This window comes from Tenrec ecaudatus, chromosome 8, assembly GCF_050624435.1.
Source record: "Tenrec ecaudatus isolate mTenEca1 chromosome 8, mTenEca1.hap1, whole genome shotgun sequence".
In the NCBI taxonomy this organism is placed as follows: Eukaryota; Metazoa; Chordata; class Mammalia; order Afrosoricida; family Tenrecidae; genus Tenrec; species Tenrec ecaudatus.
Window position 1 is genome coordinate 5,253,280 of NC_134537.1, and position 20,479 is coordinate 5,273,758.

Sequence of the window (20,479 nt, forward strand, 5' to 3'; positions counted from 1 at the left end):
TTTCAGTAGGCAGAAATGATAGGTCAAAGCCAAAAGGATGGAACTTGATAAGGAAATATTGGCCCTTTGTTCAGAAATGAATTGCACAGTATAAGATAGAAACAATGGCTGCGGCTGTTTAAATGAGAGAGAGAAATGTTTAGGTAACTTTATACCAACAGCAGATCACATGTACAGGATACCCTTACTGTGTGACTGCAGAAACACAGGTGTCATCTTTAAGAGAGTGTCTAGCTTACGGGAGATAGACTGGTCGGTTCTCAAGGCCAGTTTGTTGTTTAAAATTTCAAGTTTTTCTTAACCATGAAGTTCTAATCTGATATTGTAACTACAAATATGGAGACAAGCTCAGAGAGAATTTACCAGAGGCTTAATCCTCTTGAATCTCTCCTTCACTTTGTTTGTTTGTTTAACTGAAACCGCTTTTAAATGAGTCAGAGGGGAGATTAAGTAAAATATTACATTTTAACTTAACCACTATGCGTCGACATCGACTCGGCTGTGGTGAGTTTTTAGTTAGATCTACTGTAATCGACTTTGTGAGATCCACCAGAGGTTTAATCTACGTGTGGACGTGGAAATGGAATTTGGGCTTCCACTCTTGTCCATAGCCTGCAAACCAGAAGTTTACAGATCAGAGAATTTTAGCACTCAACAGCTTAAACAACTTATCAGCCCTCTTCATAGCTTGCTCTCTCCCCACCCCCCTTTTTCCCCATTCCCCTCCTTTACCATTTCCTAAATAGAGGGCTCTTTTCTATAGGAAAATGGATTCTTGTATTCCCCACACCTCCAATCCTGTTCCTCAGGACCCAAGTACCAATGTCTCCACCCAAAGCCAAGGCCATCCATAGTCTGGTCCGAGTGCACTGACACTGAGCAGTGCTTTGCCTAGGCCTGGCCATCACCTGATACATCAACAGTGTGCACATCAACCTTTCTTTAATGTCAAGATGCTCCTATTATTGCCAATGTTTCTCTTTCTCTATACAAGAGAAATTAATGGGAGGTCTTTGTCATTCAGCTCCAGGGCCACTTGTTGGCCCCACGAAGAGATTCTTCCCATTATTATTTGGTTATGCCGGTGGCCTAGTGCATTTCTGTGCTGAAACCCTTCCGCCTTCTCAGGCTCAGCTGGTAACTTGCACGCTTACTTACCCTGTCAGATTTTCACATAACTAGTTATTCGCCCAAAAGGACTGAATCTTTCTTCAGATGGCTCTGGTGGTATAAGTTTACAGCTCCTTTCCAGTGGTTGTGCCCTGCATTCTGAGTGACTCCGTCTTGACAGACTGCGCACTGAGCATGGCAGAGGACAGGCGTGTTTCATTGTTGTGACAGGGTCTCTGTGGGTCGGGGCTGACTGAAGGCTCCTAAGAAGGACAGTAAGGCACTTTGAATTTTTTCTTTTTAGTTTATGTAAACTCTTTGTGGTAAGATCGTGAATATTATCATCTTTGTGTGTGTGTGTGTGAAGGATTAATGCATACTAATTTAAACTTTTTTGTTCTCATCATTTTCAGGGAATCCGGGAAAAATTGTAAAGTCTATACCTTTAGTAAAGATGGGACCTTGTTCGCCTGGGGCAACGGAGAAAAGTGAGTGTTCATCTATACGATGTTATATTTCGTGTGTATCTTACGGGAATGAAATTCTGACATTTGAGTAATGTGTATTTGAATATCATTAATAAAGTCTGTCTTGTAATAGCTTGGTGTAGCTATAGTGCAAAGCCCACGGAATGCCTCCAACATTATCAGTGTCTGTTTCTGCACTAGGACTTGAGGTAGCTAGTTAGGTAGAAAGGGGGGGAATGAAGTGTTCTCTTTTTCCTGTGAACAAGTTGAAAGATTGTGTTAAATAGTGCTCTCTAGAGTGTCTTAGTTTCTGTACTAACACTGAGTCATTCTCTTTGTTTACCTTTGATTTAGGTACTTGTATCTTCATTGTTAACTAACTAGGCTGAGGCTGTTACTGTTGGATGTAAATGTACAGCATCTCATGATAGATTATTCAAAAGAACGTTTAGTATATTCTTAAAAAACACAACAATTCACTGCCATTGAGTCAATACTGACTCATAGTGACCCCATTTGGACAAGGTAGAGCTCATAACTTTGTATGAGACTAGAGCATTTCATCTTTCTCGCAAGGAAAAAAGTGGCTTATATTACTTTGAAAAGTACTTTTTAATTGTACTTCTCTACCCAGTAGTAATGTGAAGTTTTTCAACATCAGATCCGTTTGGATTAAACACATGATTTTTAAAAAATAAGCTTTAAAAGAATATATGCAGTTATTTGATTATGCTTTTTCTGGCTATAGTTTTCAGAATATACTTTTATAATGAAAATGTCATAATTAAAATAAACATTTTTAAAGTTATTGAATTCTATTGGGTTTTCTGTGCAGTCCTAACAGACAAGTGTTGATCCCAGCTCTCATGTAATATACCATATTTCTTGTTATTGCTAATAATCTTTTGAAGTATCTGTTATTTAAATAGCTGAACTTGTTTAAGTGCTTTCGCTTAGTCAGTTATTATTAACAATGACACTTCATTCATATCCATATTTACCTTCTCTTTTGACTTGGCTTGTGATCTTTTTAATATATCACCATTTGCTGTGCCCATCATTGTAGTTGATATTTCTTTCTGTCCTTGGCTTTGGCATGTGGTTCTTAAAATGTGGTGACCATAAAGGTACATATTATTCAGAGGACAAGTGAGTGAGATGTACAGTAATTGCTGTCTTTGGTGAGAAACTGTAACTGATTTTACTCCTATTAAAGTTTTGTGTGTGTGTGTGTGTGTGTGTGTGTGTGTGTAAACTTCAGAAGTTTTGGAAAATTTTTATATTTTAATGCCATTTTCCTTGACTTTCTGAAGTACTATGGTATGTGTGTGGGGGGGGGGGTATGTTAGAAATAAAAACCTTTCATTAAACTTAGGAGTAACTGTTAGAGCAGTGGTCCTCAGCCTTCCTAATGCCGTGACCCTTTCATACAGTTCCTTATGTGGTAGTGACCCCCCCAAAAAAACTATAAAATTATTTCTGTTGCTACTTCATCACTATAATTTTGCTACCATTATGAATTGGGCGATCCCCGTGAAAGGGTCATTTACCCCCTACCCCCCAAACGAGTCGTGACCCACAGGTTGAGAACCGCTGTATTAGTTGCTAACAACACAGCAAAAAACAAGGTTCTCTTTGATCGTAAACCATGTAGCTTACAGTAAGTTGTGTAGAATGTGAGGCGTGTCTGTTTAAGCAACATGTACTAATCACTCCTCCCAGTTGCCACTTGTCCTAACATTGATGTCCTCAAACTTGAATACTACAGATTTAAACAATTTCTTGAATTAGATAGTTACTTTCTTTTAACCCAATGAGGACAATTTGCCAATATTATCATCTTAGACAAGGGTCATAATATTTCTAAGTCTGTTTCACAATTGCGTTTTTTTTTCACAATTTCTATAATTAAAGCAAAGAAACTTATTACCACTGATTGAATTCTGACTCATAGCAACCTTATAGGACAGAGTAGAACTACCATACATTTTCCAAGGCTACTAATCTTTACAGAAATGAGCTCTGGGGGCACAGAGGTTAAAGCGCTCAGATGCTAGCTACAATGTTGGCACTTTGAGCCTACCAGCCGCTGTGCTGCAGAAAGATGTACAGTCTGGAGAACTTAGGAGGCTGGTCCTACTCTGTCCTGTAGGGTCACTATGAGTTGGAACCAGCTCATGGGCCAGCGGTTTATCTTGACAGAAGTAGACTGCATTACTTCTGTAAGGTCACTCTGAATAGGAATCAACCTGATGGCAATGGGTTTGGTTTTAGTGTTTACCGGGGTTTTAGTTCATATATTCACAGGTTGATCCCAAGGAAAACATGTTTAAATGTGTGTCTGTGACCAGTGGATAGCTGTAGCCAGGTTCAGTCAGTCTTTCATCTTGTTAGGGTGCTTCCCAAAGAGGATTCATTTATGGCAGTGCCTCCTGGTAGCTTTTGCAGCTCCAGTTAAATCCAAGGCAGAGAGGCCAGTTTGGAATGTGATATCAACTGTTTCATGGGATTCCAAAGGGATAATCTTGATTGACTTTCTGGAAGGATGCAGGAAATTCCTGGGAGCTTATTAGGAAGAAGTTTTTAGAAAACAGCAAGCTTGTTGGTGTAAAGAAAGACCAGGGGAGTTATGTGAAGAAATTTTTCTCCATCATGACAATATCTAAACTCTCACTTTAAAAAGTTTTATTGGCAAATAGTCAACATATCATACAATTCAATAGCTTATCATATTAAGAAGAGTTGTACAATCCTTACCACAATCAATATTAGAATGTTCTTCTTTCTTGTACTCATTGGGATTGGCTCCCCATTTTCCTTCAACCTCTCCTGCCATACCCCCATGAAACCATTAATCCAGTTACTGTTTTTATAAATTTACTTCTGTCTTGGATTGCGTTTACAGAAAATCATATCCCCCCACCAAAATAAAAGCAACCAACCACAACAATAAATCAAAATACCCTCAATTGAAAAGAAAGTAGAAAATATTAAAAAACTAGAACAAAGGGGAGATCACTGATAAGAGATGAATTGTAACTACATCAGCCATAATCTGGTTTTCCGCTCATCCTTGAAGGGTGGTGAGGCTGTCCTGTGAGAATTTCATTGGGAAGCCTTATCCACCCTAACCCTGATAGTTCTTTTTGTTCCCCAAATTCAAAGAACACTTAAAAGGAACAATATTTGAGTTTCTGGCTGCCAAACCTTACTGTGACGTAGTGTAAAAACAACAGCACAGGATTCTTCAGGAGAGGCTGGTGGTGGTGAGGTGCTATTGAATTGGCTCCATGTCGTAACAACCTTGCATACAACAGAACGAAGCACTGCCCGGTCCTGTGCCATCCTCACATTGTCAGATTTGAGCCCATGGTTGTAGCTACTGAAAACTTGACTATAGTTAGTAAGAAATCTCGCCATCCTCACTGTTAAACGTTGTCCTGACTACACTTCCTCCAACGCAGATTTGTTTGTTTTTCTGGCTATCCACAGTACTTTCTGTAGTCTTCGCCCCCACCATAATTCAGTGCCTCCAGTCTTTCCTCTTGGCCATCAGTCACATGCATCTGAGAGGGCTGAACCTACCTTGGGTTGAGCCAGGCACACCTCAGTGGCTTCCGTGCTCTTTCACATTTAAAGAGGTCTTGTGTAGCAGATTTGGTTACTGGAATACATTGCTTGATTTCTTGACTGCCACTGCCACTTAACATGTCTAGTCGTAAGGATATCTGTTTACTTCTCATTGAGTTATAATCCATACTGAACATTATACTCTTTAACCTTCATCGGTAAGTACTTCAGGTCTTCCTTGCTTTTCAGTAAGCATATCTCAGGTTTTGGTGGTGAGCCTTCCTCCAGTCCTGATGCTGCAGTCTTCATATATGAGGGGTCTCTCCCCCATAACGGGAACAAGCTCCACTGGGCAGAGCTTTCTTAGTAAACATTTTTCCCACTAGGCCAGCATCGAGCAGCTCGCTCTGAGTTAGTGCACCCAGTAGTCTCACCTGAGAAGGTTCTTTTTGGTCACAGTGAATTTTTTAGTAAAAGCAGCTTCGCTGGAACTTTGTTTTTTTGTGATGGCCAATTTAAGAGAACAGTGTGCGGCTGTGAAATTTAGTTTCCTGCTTGGGAAAAATGCCGCAGAAACTGATGTTGAACCCAGCTTGGAAGGACAGTGCTGTGGGGGAACAAGGAGTGTCCAAGTAGGTTTCTTATTTCAAAAAAGGTGAACTGTCGATTGATGACAAACCTCATTCTGGACGTCCATCAACTTCCTGAAAGGACAACAATGTTGACTAGTACTGCATTAGGAGCTCGTTCCACCAGGTCAGACTGTTAATCAAGCTTTCTATTGAGAGGTTCTGCAAAGACTGCCTCTTGAAGTGGTTGAACATTCATCAATGGCTTTTTGAAGAATGACAATTCCTTCCAACTTCTATTGATCTTTCCTGTATCGTTCAATATTTAGAATCCTTCAGTTTGCTTCAGCTTTTTCCTCAGATTTTTCAACTTGAGATATGCTGGACATATTCTTCCCTTTGGGTTTTCTAACTCCAGGTCTTTGCATGTTTCATAATTATGTTCTGCCTTGTTTCCTCAAGCTGACTTTTGAAATTCTCTGTTCTTTGGCTCTTTAACCTCATCATTTCTCATACTTGCTTTAGCTACTCTGTATTCAAAACCAAGCTTCAGTGTCTCTTCTGACATCCAATTTGGTGGCATTTTGCTTTTCCACACATGATATTCTTGGCGTCACCCACAGCCTGTCTGAGCTTTGGTCATTAGTGTTCAGTGTCACATCTGTCCTTGAAATGCCTTCAGAATTCAGGTGGACTATACGCAGAGTTGGTTTTTGACTCATTAAAGAAACAAACTGATTGCCATTGAGTCCACGTGGACTCACAGTGACCCTGCAGAAGAGGTGGAACTGCCCCTCTGCATTTCTGAGGTGGAAACTTTGCAGAAGTAGAAAGCCCGTCTCTCTCCTTTGGCTCTCATGGGCTTTTTTCATTTTCATCAGCTGTAACCTGGTCTATTGCAGAGCCACCCATGGCCTTGTTTGGCTGATGATACTGAGCTTTTCCTTTGTTGTTACTGTGGCCAAGGCCACATTTTCCAACTACTGGTCCGCTTCAGACTGGCGGTAGAATTCTTCAGTCTCTTCATGGCTGGCTACTGGCTTTAGTGGTTGGTGCATAACAGGATTTCAGAACCGAAACCAAACTCGCTGCTATTACGTTGGTTCCAAGACTGCTAACTCTTTACAGATGTAGAAAGCCTTATCTTTGTCCCACTGACACGCCAGTGGTTTTGAACTGCTGATCGCGGTCAGCAGCCCGCCCCTGCACACCAGGGCTCAGAGGAAGGCTTATGAAGATGGGACAGAGAAGTGGATAGAGCTAGATGGAGGATATGTCAAAAATACTGGCTTCACATTGTGATTTTTTAAATAAACATGTCTGATTTCATAGCATTCCGTTTTTACTCAGCCCCATACATATCTTGTGACACTACTGTGAGAGTTAAATTAAAGATGTATGTGAAGTGGAAGTCTCCTTGTTGACATAGTACGTGTATCACAGGTGTCCTTGTATATAAAGTATAACAGTGTGTCCCAGCTGCTGTTGCTCCCTTTGCTCAAAACTGCTCAGTCCTTTTCCATGTGACCTTCTCTGAGTACTTCATTAACATTTTATAAAACAACCTGAAAACTGGGTTTTGTGAAAAACAAACACTTCACCGTAGTTTGTATTGGAAAAGAAGTATGAATGTTTTGGTTGCTGTTGTCTGTTATAAAACAGTATTTCACTGCTGAAGTAATTTCTTTTGAAACCAGAGTAAATATTATCAGTGTCACTAACAAGAGACTGCTGCACTCCTTCGACCTCCCAAAGACAGTTTGCCTTGAGTTCTCCCCCAAAAACACTGTCTTGGCAACGTGGCAGCCGTATACTAGTAAGTATTTTGCTATTATAAAAAATATTCAAAGAGGGCCAATTAACTTCACTAAAAGAAAACCTATGAATGAATAAGATAAGTCACATACCATTTATAATTTCATGTTTTAAATATTTTAAAAAGAATTTTGCATACATGAATAATTAAATTTTATTTTATGTAGCTGTGCTTCATGACTGAATAATGAAATATTGAGAACTAGTATAAGCTTATTTTTAAGAAACATTTTCTAATGGTAATGGATATTGTTAGCAAGCGGTTAGTCTATTGTGATAGTAAACGCTGTCTGTGAGACTTATAATACATCAGTGCAAAGATCCATTATGAGATAGAGGAAAAGGGAAACCTCAAGGGGAAATTTAGAAAAAATAACAAGTAGATAAGAAAGGTCTATAATGACCTTTTAAAAATGAGTGTGTGACACAATGACTGTGAGTGAAGGACAAAGTGTAATAGACACAGCATCTTAAGAGATGTGTGGGGCACAACAGAGGATACAAAATGTGCCGCTTTTAACAACACATGAAAAAAACTTAGCACATTAGATGGAATTTTGGGTGGGTTTTTGTTGTTATGTGTATATGAATGTTTTGTTTTCTTATAACAGTTTTTTTTGTATCTTATAACAGTTTCATTGACAGATAAGTCACATACCATTATAATTTCATGTTTTAAATATTTTAAGAATTTTGCATACACGAATAATTAAATTTTATTTTATGTAGCTGTGCTTCATAACTGAATAATGAAATATTGAGAACTAGTATAAGCTTATTTTTAAGAAACATTTTCTAATGGTAATGGATATTGTTAAATTGACTGTGATACTAATTCAATTGATAAAAGATAAATTTCTTGGATTTTTTGAAGAGACATGGTTTCTAATGGATTTTTTGTTCATACTAATAAAAGGACATTGAGATTCATGAGTGGTTTTATTGAGCACTTTTTTTGGGGGGGGTGTTAACATATAAGACAAGCTTTCATGATAAGATATTTAAAGACATTTAACCCATTTGACAGCAACGAGTCCGTGATAGGGAACTCATTTTAGAGATAATGGATCTCTGTTATCACTAGTTGGCATGACTTTAGTAGTGGGTGATTACTTGAAGGGGAAAGTTGACTTAAAGCAACCCTTTTACTTGATTTTTATAATCTTGTTCAAATCTTTTCTAGGAGTGAGATCTTTTTACAGGTGTTAAGAAACAATTACTGCAACAACAAAAAATGTTTTTATTACAGCTTCGAAAGATGGCACAGCGGGAGCACCCAATCTACAACTTTATGACATGAAAACTGGAACGTGCTTGAAATCTTTCATCCAGAAAAAAATGCAAAATTGGTAGATTTATTATTTAAATTTTTATTATGAATAAGATATTATACTTTAATTATCATTGTATAGTATAGTTTGTTTGTTTCGATAGTAATCTCAAAAATAATGGCCAGACCAAAAGCTGGTTCTTTAAGAATATTTACTGTATGTGGAATCATCTTGTAGGCTAATGGATTTTTTTTAATTGTTTCTTTTACTTGATATTTGAATGGACAGAAACAATATTTTTCTGCTATCCACACTAAGATTGTCAATAGTAATGGCCTTAACATCATATTTATAAGTACTTTTCTTTAATAGCACAATAGTTAAACATATTGAAATGTGATATTAAATCCTCTATTGACATTTTTTTATATGCTTACTTTTCAGGTGCCCATCTTGGTCAGAAGATGAAGTTATTTGTGCCAGAAATGTTAACAATGAAGTTCACTTCTTTGAAAACAATGATTTTAGTATGGAAAGATTTATGGAATCGTTTTTATTGTTTATTATAAATGTCTATTGTTATATTACCTTACATAGCATCATGGGATTCTTTTAAGTGGTGTTAATTTGTCAATCATTGATTGCTTCTATTAATTCATTTCCATACTTCTATAATCTTACTACCATTGAATTGTTGCTGACTAATAGCACCTCTATAGCCCCTGTGGGTTTCTTAGACTTGTAACGTTTACGGGAGTAGAAAGCCCTGTCTTTCTCCCTCCGAGGAGCTGGTAGTTTCTAACCACTGATCTTGCAATTGGCAGCCTAGCGTGTAGCCACTGTGTCATCAGGGCTCCTTCTATATCTTATCACTTGATAACGACCACTCAAGTAATGCCAGGGAATGCTTTTTAAATTTTAATTGTCCTGGACATTCTGTTGCAAACAATTTTGAAGTTTTTGCAATTAAATTTGCTTTTTTGTGTGTGGAGGATTTCAAACATAAAAACAGACCTCATCCTAACTCCATTTGCCTAGGGTGGATCCTACTCTACCCATATGTTCCAGTTTGTCTTTCTCAATATGCTGAAACAAGTCCGAAACGGCATATCATTTTACTCTGAAATATTTTCGTTTAGACGTGGGTAGGGAAGGGGAAAATGAGCAACTGATATTTTTTTCTTTTTTTTTTTTTAAACATTTTATTAGGGGCTCATACAACTCTTATCACAATCCATACATACATCAATTGTGTAAAGCACATCTGTACATTCATTGCCCTCATCAAGCAGCCAGGGGCTTAAGTGGAGAGCAAATGTTTTGAGAATGATGATGGCAACAAATGTACAAATGTGCTTGATACAATGGATGTATGTATGGATTGTGATAAGAATTGTGTGAGCCCCCAATAAAATGATTTTTAAAATATATATATTTTTAGTTTATATTCCTGAGGATTAGGGCTCTTGATTTTTGAAATTTAGCTATGTACCATTATCACAGATCATTATCCTGTGTTTAAATTAAATATGTGATCACTGTTCGTGCCAAAATTCTGGTCACTGTTCAAATTTCGAATAATTGCAATGGTGCTTTGTCTTTATCTAATTCAGGATCTCATAAGGCCCTAAGCATTGCCCTTTCTTGATTTGTCTTTTATATATTATCTCCTCTTCAGCCACACCACCCCCTTGCAGTTTAATTATTTAAGAATAATGTTGGTTGCCTTTTGTATTCTCCTGTGTAAACTGTGGATTGTGTCCTGAGGGAGGGGGCCTTGGTAGCCTAGTGCTTACGCTTTGGGCTGCTAGCTGCTAGGTCAGCAGTTTGAAATTCATACCATCCACCAGAGGGGGTGCTGTGAGCTGGCATTGATTGACTCAGTGGCAGTGAATTTCATTTTGCTGGTTTATTGGATCCCATATGGTAATCCAGTATGTTCGCCTGTCCCTTGTAATTTTCTAGATGGATGTAATTTTCTAGATGGATGACAGCTTTAGGCTTATTTTTGGTGAGGTTTGGTGAGGGCAAGGGTACAATATAAGAAGAAATTTCCCCTACCACTATTTGGTTACATAGAAGTATATTTGAACAGGAAAAGACCCAGGCCTACTGCCATTGAGTTTATTCTGACTCATGGCGACCCTGTGTAGGGCTTCGACGGCTGCATATTTTTACGGAAGCGAATAGCCTCATCGTTCCCCCGCAGAGCATCTGGTAAACTTGAATCACCAGCCTGTGGGTGGCACTCCAGCGTTTACCCAACAGCATTAGCACGACTCCTATTTGTATACGAAACACACTAGATATAGATATTCTTTCCTTTGCTGGTTGTAATTTAATGTTTCTCAATTGCCCCTTATTAGCTTATGAATGCATAGATTTAGACACAGCTGATAAGTTTAAATCCATTGCAGTTATTGTCTGTTACCTGCCTCACCTATGCTGTGAGCAATATTCATGTGTAGCTGTGTTAACTGTCGATACTCAATGCATCCTTCTAGCGGTCTTCTCTCATCAACCTAACAGCATTCTTTTTTATTTTTTAGATACAATTGCAAATAAACTGCATTTGCAAAAAATTAATGATTTTGTGTTATCCCCTGGACCCCAGCCATACAAGGTAACTGCTGTATTTTGTTTGCTCGTGGGAAGGCTGTGAAATTAAACTCTTCCCTGAGTTTTGACTTATGTATATGTACTGTAGGTGGCTGTCTATGTTCCAGGAAGTAAAGGTGCACCTTCATTTGTTAGACTCTATCAGTACCCCAACTTTGGTGGACCTCATGCTGCTTTAGCGAACAAAAGCTTTTTTAAGGCTGATAAAGTTACAATGCTGTGGAATAAAAAAGGTATGAAAAAAGATATTTTGCACCTTATTTTGTTTAGTGTTAATTTAGACTTAACTTTTGCTGTGTCTGGGCCAGTGTAAAAGAGTGTCTGGGTTTGTGAGCTAATGGAAATTCGGAAGGGCCAGTATGTTTTCGATGTTTCTCGTAAGTCACTATTAGGTTAATCTGTTCTTTAAATCTAATGCAGTTTGTTACTGTCCTAGCTACTGCTGTGTTGGTAATAGCGAGTACAGAAGTTGACAAGACCGGAGCGTCCTACTATGGGGAGCAAACACTGCACTATATTGCAACAAATGGAGAAAGTGCCGTTGTACAATTACGTAAGTATGCCAGCCATCTTCCTAGGATAGAAACAATAATCATATCAGTTCTGCTCCGTCAATACAGTGTAAACGGATCTTCTTCATTGAGTGATTGAATTCACGTATTTTAAATGACCTGCAAGATAAAAGTGCTCTTAAATGAGGAACTTGATATAATCTGTAGACATCATTTATTTGGACAGAATCCAGTTAGGTAACTGAGTCGTGCTATAATTTTAGTGGGAAGCTTGTTGAATGAGGCAATTCCATTGCTTTAGGGGTCCTGGTAGCATACTGGATAGTGTATTGAGTCGCTAACCACATGACGAGCGACTTAAACCCACCAGCCATTCTTGGGGAGAAAGATGAGGCTGAAAGATGTAAAGTCTCAGGACCCCCAAGGACCAGTGTTACTCGGTCCTGTAGTTTGCTGTGAGTTGGAATAGACTTGAAGAAATGAAGTCTTTTTTCATGAGCTCTCCTGGGCTTTATATAACTTACGACAGCAGGCTGCTGTCCCAAATTTAGCACTGTCTTCAGAACTTCAGGATATTACGAGAATGTTACGACTTCACTTGTATGGATGAGCTAAATTAAAACATAAAAGATTCTGGTGTGTCCCTAATTTTTTATTTTAACTTGACTGTACAAAAATAAGTTAAACTTTCTTACAAAAAATGTGTTCTTATTGAAACCAGAAACAAGGAAGACTTTCTCTCCATTGTTATTTGCCATTCTGAAAGACCTAGTCTGTGAACCCGATCAAAAGAAATACTCCCCCAAAATCTATGACGGATTTGTTGTCTCATCGCTTAACAGGCTAGAAGTCTGAATTCAGAGCCCTCTGGAGGAGGGTCCTGTGTCTTCTGTTCTCAGTGCTATTTATGTGTCTTGGCGACTGACTTACCCCATCTCTGCTTGCTTCTCTATTCCTACCTGGCACTCTTTCTACCTTTTAGTGTTACAAAGAAAACCCACATGGGATTATAACCATAGTTCTGGGGATTAGGATTTACAATGCATATTATGTGGAGACACAGTTCAATCCTTAACAAACACAAGAATTACATCAGACCTATGAAAGGAAAGCTTTCCTGAGGGACAAACCATGTCCTTGACTTTAAAACGCCAGAAAGAACGACATCCTCTCTTTCCATCCTAATCTAAAAAACATTGCAACAAAAATCTTTCTTTAAAATGTGTGTGTGTCTGTGTGTGTGTGTGTGTGTGTGTGTGTGCTGGTTCTGAAATTGATATTGAAACTAGCAAGAATATTTGGAAACTTGCAAAAATCCCAGTGTTGGGAAATTATTAAACTACCAAACTAAAAAGCTAAACTTTGCAACTCATAGTGACCCTATCATATATTAAAATTACTGTTATTAAGGCAGTTTGATTTTGGCTTGGGGTAGACAGATAAATCGAAACAGAACAGAGTTCAGAAAGAGCTCCATATTTCTATAGGCACTGCTATATCGTAGATTCAGCATTTGAATCATTAGGAAAGTAGTAGTCATGGGCAGCTGGCTGTTTCTCATTTGGATCCAAAAATTGGTATGTATCGCTTCACTAAATAACAAATAAGCCAAAAACTTATACTTCAAAACTACAATTGAACTAGAAGAAAATATGGAAGATTTTTTTCTATCAAAGAGTAGGAAAAAACTAAACAATACAGAAGACACAGAAGTAAGAGGAAAGAATTATAAATTAGAAAATATAAAAATTATAAATTTCTGTTCTGGGGGCAAAAAATGAGTCCATTCGTTAAGTAAACTAAAAAGGGAGGGTACTAAGAAAGGACAGGTTTTCTTTATCAAGTTAATGAAATAAAAGACCAATCATAAGAAAGAGTAGTCACGAGACAAGAAAAGAGCGTGCCTTATTTCCAAGTGCTTAGTTTATAGAGTAATTAAAGAACTAGAAGGGAAAACCTGGACTGTCTGACTCCATAGTTGGCAAGCGTAAAAATGACTGCGGTGTGGTCAGAGTGAGGGGAAACCTGTGTTCACAGAAAATCGTTGGTAGGAGGGCGTAAACTGGCACGGTTTCTGTGGACGGCATTTTGATGGCATGTGTTGTTTTTTTAATCTCCATTTTCCTTTAATTCTCAAAGACATCCTTATTCTCTTTAAAGTTCAAATGCATCTCATTTTTAAAAAAATCATTTTATTAGCGGCACATACAACTTATCACAATCCATACATACATAAATTGTGTAAAACACATTTGTACATTCATTGCCCTCATCATTCTCAAAACATTTGCTCTCCACTTAAGCCCCTGGCATCAGCTCCACATTTTTCCCCCTCCCTCCCCGCTCCCACTTCCCTCATGAACCCTTGGTAATTTATAAATTATTATTTGTCATATCTTACAATGTAAAGCATCTCCCTTCACCCACTTTCCTGTTGTCCGTCCTCCAGGGAGGAAGTTATATGTAGATCCTTGTCATTGGTTCCCCCTTTCCACCTCACCTTCCTCCACCCTCCTGGTATTGCTACTCTCACCACTGGTCCTGAAGGGATCATCCGCTCTGGATTCCCCGTGTTTCCAGTTCCTTTCTGTACCAGTGTACATCTGCTGGTCTAGGCAGATTTGTAAGGTAGAATTGGGATCATGATAGTGGGTGGGGAGGAAGCATTTAGGAACTAAAGGACAGTTATGTGTTTCATCGTTGCTACACTGCCCCCTGACTGGCTCATCTTTTCCCCACGATCCTAAGGGGATGTTCAGTTGCCTACAGATGGGCTTTGGTTCTCCACTCCACACTCCCCCTCATTCACAATATGATTTTTTGTTCTGATGATCCCTGATCCCTTTGGCACCTCATGATCACACAGGCTGGTGTGCTTCTTCCATGTGGGCTTTGTTGCTTCTGAGCTAGATGGCCGCTTGTTTACCTTCAAGCCTTTAAGACCCCAGATGCTATATCTTTTGATAGCCGGGCACCATCAGCTTTCTTCACCACATTTGCTTATTCACGCGCTTTGTCTTCAGGGACTGTGTAGGGAAGGTGAGCATCATGGAATGTGATGACATATTCTTAAGTAAATAACATACTTTGTAACCTTGCAGCTCTGCACAGATGTAGTCCTGTGCACCCAGGTGTGCAGCAAGGTTTGTAATGGAATTGAAAAAGAATAAAAGAAACCAACAATAACAAGCAGTCTACAAATTTTTCTATTTTATTTGTTTGAGATACTTAGTTTCAATAATGAAACTAAAAAGTGTACAAGAAGTATAATAGAATTTTCCTTGTGTAGAGGGACTTACTTTTTTAATAGAGTTGGTGTTTTTATTATGTGCAGATAGTATTGTTTCCAATAAAAACTAATTTGTTTCTTAATAAATATGTCATGTAAGAATATTTTAAAGTGTTTTAATTTCTTACTGTTTGACTGCTATGTGTTTATAACATGCTGGAAAGTACATTTGTATAATTGATTGCTTACTTGGATTTTGTATTCTTTTTCTAGCAAAAAATGGCCCCATTTACGATGTAGTTTGGAATTCTAGTTCTACTGAGTTTTGTGCTGTATACGGTTTTATGCCTGCCAAAGCAACAATTTTCAACCTGAAATGTGATCCGGTGTTTGACTTTGGAACGGGTCCCCGTAATGCTGCTTACTACAGCCCTCATGGACATATATTAGTATTGGCTGGATTTGGAAATCTGCGAGGACAAATGGAAGTGTGGGATGTTAAAAACTACAAACTTATTTCTAAGCCAGTGGCCTCTGACTCTACATATTTTGCCTGGTGTGCAGATGGTGAGCACATTTTAACGGCTACGTGTGCTCCCAGGCTGCGAGTTAATAATGGCTACAAGGTGTGGCATTACACTGGCTCTGTCTTGCACAAGTATGAGGTGCCATCCAGTGCGGAAATGTGGCAGGTTTCTTGGCAGCCATTTTTAGATGGAATATTTCCAGCAAAAGCAATAGTTTACCAAGCAGTTCCAAGTGAAGTGCCCAGTGAGGAACCCAAAGTTGCAACAGCTTACAGACCCCCAGCCTTGAGAAATAAACCCGTCACTAGTTCTAAACTGGTAAGTAAAGTTTTCATACTTTAGTAGAAAAACAAGGTTTGTCCATGTGTGAAGTTCTCGTGTGTGTGTGTGTGTGTGTGTGTGTGTGTGTGTGTGTGTGTGTTTTCTTAAGTTACATAATACCTTACTGGAATATCAACGGAGGGCCACAAATCTTCTAGGACCTACTGTTAAAGATAAAGACCAGCTCTTACTGTTAGGATGAAAAGGTAGTTAACTGAAGACGATTCACGTTTTCAAAACTGTGGAAAAGCTAGTGTGCTGTCCCAGTAGGGCCCAGACTGTGCTCTGTGCTCCCAGGTGCGCCCAGCAGTGTGAGTAGCGCAGAATGAGTGGTGAAGGGGGATCTTATGCCCCATCGAAAGTGGTAGAGCAACCTCAAAGGATTGCTGCCAAAGGGGATGTTAGGCCCAGATTGCCCAAATCTTTGATTCTTCAAGACCAAACCACTCTGATCATTGAATGCGAAATCTCTAAGCTTGTAAAAAAAAACTGTATTAGTCAAATAAAATATTTATAGTCCTTAGGCTATCAATTCCTTGCTTGTAAGAGTTTTGGGGGAGTTTTTATTATCTTTCCAAAACTTTTTTTTATGATCATTTTATTGGAGGCTTGTATAACTCATCACAATCCATACATCCATTATGTCAAGCACATTTGTACATTTGTTGCCATCATCATTCTTAAAACATTTTCTTTCTACTTGAGCCCTTGATTTCAGTTCCTCAGGTTTTTTCCCCTCCCTCCCCCACCCTCCCTCACGAACCCTTGATAATTTATAAATTATTACTGTTTTTTCATGCCTTACACTGACCCATGTCTCCCATCACCCATTTTTCTGTTGTCTATCCCCCGGGAAGGGGGTTATATGTAGATCCTTGTGATCAGTTCCCCTTTCCTCCCCCACCTTTTTCCCCTTACCCTCCTGGTATGGCTGTTCTCATTATTGGCCCTGAGGGGTTTATCTGCCCTGAATTCCCATTATTTCCAACTCTTACCTGTACCAGTGTGCATCCTCTGGTCTAGCCAGATTTGTAAGGTGGAATTGGGGTCATGATAGTAGCAGGGAGGAAGCATTTAAGAACTAGAGGACAGTTGTATGTTTCATCGTTGCTGTACTGCACCCTGACTGGCTCATCTCCTCCCCATGACCCTTCTGTAAGGGGATGTCCAGTTGCCTACAGATGGGCTTTGGGTCTCCACTCTACACACCCCTTCATTCACAATGATAAAATTTTTTTGTTCTGGGTCGTTGATGCCCGATACCTGATCCTTTCGACACCTCATGGTCACACAGGCTGATGTGCTTCTTCCATGTGGGCTTTGTTGCTTTTCGGCTAGATGCCTGCTTGTTTATTTTCAAGCCTTTAAGGCCCCAGACACTATATTTTTTGATAGCCGGCCACCATCAGCTTTCTTCACCACATTTGCTTATGCACCCTCTTGGTCTTCAGTGATCGTGTCGGGATGGTGTAACTTCATATTGTAGACTAAGACCAGAAGCTTCCTTTTTTTGTTATTTAAAAGGGGCTAGCCTTGCTCTTAAAACAGTGGTTCTCCGATTACAAGGATTTACATGTGACCTCCCTGGGGGACAGACAACAGAAAGGTGGGTGAAGGGAGACATTTTACATTGTAAGATATGACAAATAATAATTTATAAATTATCAAGGATTCATGAGGTAGGGGGGAACGGGGAGGGAGGGGGAAAAATGAGGACCTGATACCAGGGGCTTAAGTGGAGAGCAAATGTTTTGAGAATGATGAGGGCAACGAATGTACAGATATGCTTTACACAATTGATGTATGTATGGATTAAGATAAGAGTTGTATGAGCCCCTAATAAAATGATTATAAATAATTTTTTTTTTTAAAAAACAGTGGTTCTCAACCTTCGTAAAGACCCTTTAAATACAGTTCATCATGTTGTGGAGATCCCCCAGTCATAAAATTATTTTCGTTGGTACTTCTTTACTGTTATGAATCAGGTGACCCCTGTGAAAAGGTCATTTGACGCCCCCGACCCAAAAAAAAGGGTTGCAACCCACAGGTTGAAGACCGTTGTCTTAAAATGCTAACCATTCAGAGCTCAGAGGATGGTGTTTATTAATGTCTTCGGTTTCTATAATTGTGTTATAATGGAGGAGTGTTGCTCTCATTGGAAAGGTGACCACGTAGCAGTTATAAGTAGGTAATATTTCCAAGATGCCTTATTAAAGAATAGATCGTCTTCGGCCTACCTCCACAACGCCTCGCTCCTACAAGTAAATAAATAGCCAGTTGACCCTCCTCCTCTGTGAGCACACTGTAATGGGTGACTCCTATTGAAAGGTTCTGTTTAAGCATTTTTGCCATGTGCATTATTTAGTAAAGATACGTGACAAACCCCATTTATGATCTTTGTCCTTAGTGCAGAAAAGAACACTTAATTGTTTTCCTTATGAAAGGTAAAACAAGTAACTCAACCCACCCTGATTTCTAAATCTGTGCAGATGGCACTGGAAAACTTTGTGGGTTATTGTATGGTTTTATTCTCTGGTAATAAAACAAGTTTGTTTAGGGGGACAGAGGAGGGAGTTAATCTAGAAAGAAGGTGCCTATGTATTCGAGTATAAGCCGACCCGAATATCAGCCGAGGCACCTAATTTTATCACAAAAAACTGCATTAAAACCTAACTATAACCCCTTCCCAGGGGGATGGACAACAAACAAGGGGTTAAAGGGTGACATTGGACAGTGCAAGATGTAAAGAAAAAAATTAATAAGTTATCAAGGGTTCACGAGGGAAAGGTGGGGAGGCAGGGGGGAAAATGAGGAGCTGATACCAAGGGCTCAAGTAGAAAGGAAATGCTTTGAAATTGAAATGGCTACATATGTACAAATGTGCTTGAGACAATGGATAGATGTGTGGATTGTGATGAGTTGTACAAGCACCCAAGAAAATGATTTTTTTTTTAACTGCATTAAAATGTGCTGGAACACTGCTTGTACATGAGTATATACAGTATTTTGAAAATTATAAAATTAGGTAAGAATTTATTAAAATCAACTTTTTAACAGCTATGATTTCTCCTGTATGTTTACTTGTACTCATGGTATATGATCATACAGAATCACTAATCATATTTGACCAGTTTGTGAAGATAGGGCGCAGGACCCCGGCCTACCTGCTAAGGCTCCAGCAGAGAGTAGGCGACTCCAGCTCCATGTTTGCCCAGGGAGGACGCTTCTCCAGCTGCGTTTTGTTCTGACACCAGCCACCTGCCCACAGTACTGTGCTTCTCCACAGGGTGCTCTTAGCCGCCGCAGTGACCACACAGAGCTAGTGTAACACTCACAGTTGTGGGGCTTATTAGGGAAGAAGCTGGTAGGTTAAGGATACAGCTCTCTTGTCCACAGCACATCTTCTCAGCCGCAGGGGCAAGCATGTCTCTCAGCCATGTGGACACGTGGCCTCTGCCCTACTCTAGCAAGTGTTAGAGCTCCTTTACTGGATGAATGCCCTGAGAACACGCCACTCTGGAACCAGCTTCCTGCCCCAAAGCACTCTGCTCTACTCCTACCCCTCCTCTCTGCCTCCCAGTCTCTATGTTGCTCCTCAGCCTCCCCTCCTACAGAGACCTTAAACCCGCCTCACTCCTGCTTAGCTCCTGTTGCCTGGGGGATTCCTTGTTCTAACTTCTTCGAGGGCTCACTTCATACCTCAACGGTTCTATACCTGTGGGTCGTGACCCCTTTGGGGGTCAAATGACCCTTTCACAGGAGTCGCCTGATTGATTCATCACAGTAGCAAAATGACAGTGATGAAGTAGCAATGGAAATAATTTTGTGGTTCAGGGGTCGTCACAACGTGAGGAACTGTATTAACCTTCCTGATGGTAATCGCGAGTGTGGCTTGGGGTAAATGTTAACTGTCAGAAGCGGTAACCCCAAGCCACATTTGTGCTTACACTGCAGAGAAGTCCCTTATCTGCTCCCCGGTCCAGCAGTGTCCTCTGCTGTGATCAAAGAATGATCAAAGAGCAGTCTGTTCCCTGCGGGCAGTGCCTGCTGGGCGGAACTGGGCGGGAAATTCAAAACTGCAAGTCTAAAAGAGACATAGACACACATACAAACAGTGATACAGTGTAACCTGTGAGGATTACATTATATCAAAGCAAAGCACCTCATATTGTCCCTAGATCTTCTCCAGTGCCCTGCCTGCCCTTATGTCATTTGGAAAAAAATTTTGCCTGGAAATTTTTTTCCCGTGACATCAAAATGTCACTTTAGCACAAAAGGAGGTTTAGACCAGGTAAATGACAGCGACAGTGACTTAGAATTACTCGCAGAGTTGTGTATTAAAGTTTATCATAGCTGGAATGTCTACTAGAGAGATTAAATTGAGTAATTTCTTAAGAATTGCAGGCCTACAATATAAAACAACAAATTTTATGCAAAATAATGTACCACTTTGGGTATAAAACTACTGA

General features: G+C 39.5%; 1 protein-coding gene across 2 annotated transcripts in view; it reads left to right on the top strand.

The window, feature by feature from the left end:
* Positions 1 to 20,479, top strand: part of EIF2A (eukaryotic translation initiation factor 2A) — a 34,717-nt gene that overhangs the window by 8,224 nt on the left and 6,014 nt on the right. For both annotated transcript variants that reach the window (XM_075555933.1, XM_075555934.1), the window contains exons 3-10: positions 1,524 to 1,598; positions 7,414 to 7,532; positions 8,781 to 8,880; positions 9,247 to 9,329; positions 11,352 to 11,425; positions 11,510 to 11,654; positions 11,858 to 11,974; positions 15,436 to 16,007. In XM_075555933.1, the coding sequence (XP_075412048.1) occupies positions 1,524 to 1,598; positions 7,414 to 7,532; positions 8,781 to 8,880; positions 9,247 to 9,329; positions 11,352 to 11,425; positions 11,510 to 11,654; positions 11,858 to 11,974; positions 15,436 to 16,007 (1,285 nt within the window). The remainder of the gene's footprint in view (positions 1 to 1,523; positions 1,599 to 7,413; positions 7,533 to 8,780; positions 8,881 to 9,246; positions 9,330 to 11,351; positions 11,426 to 11,509; positions 11,655 to 11,857; positions 11,975 to 15,435; positions 16,008 to 20,479) is intronic.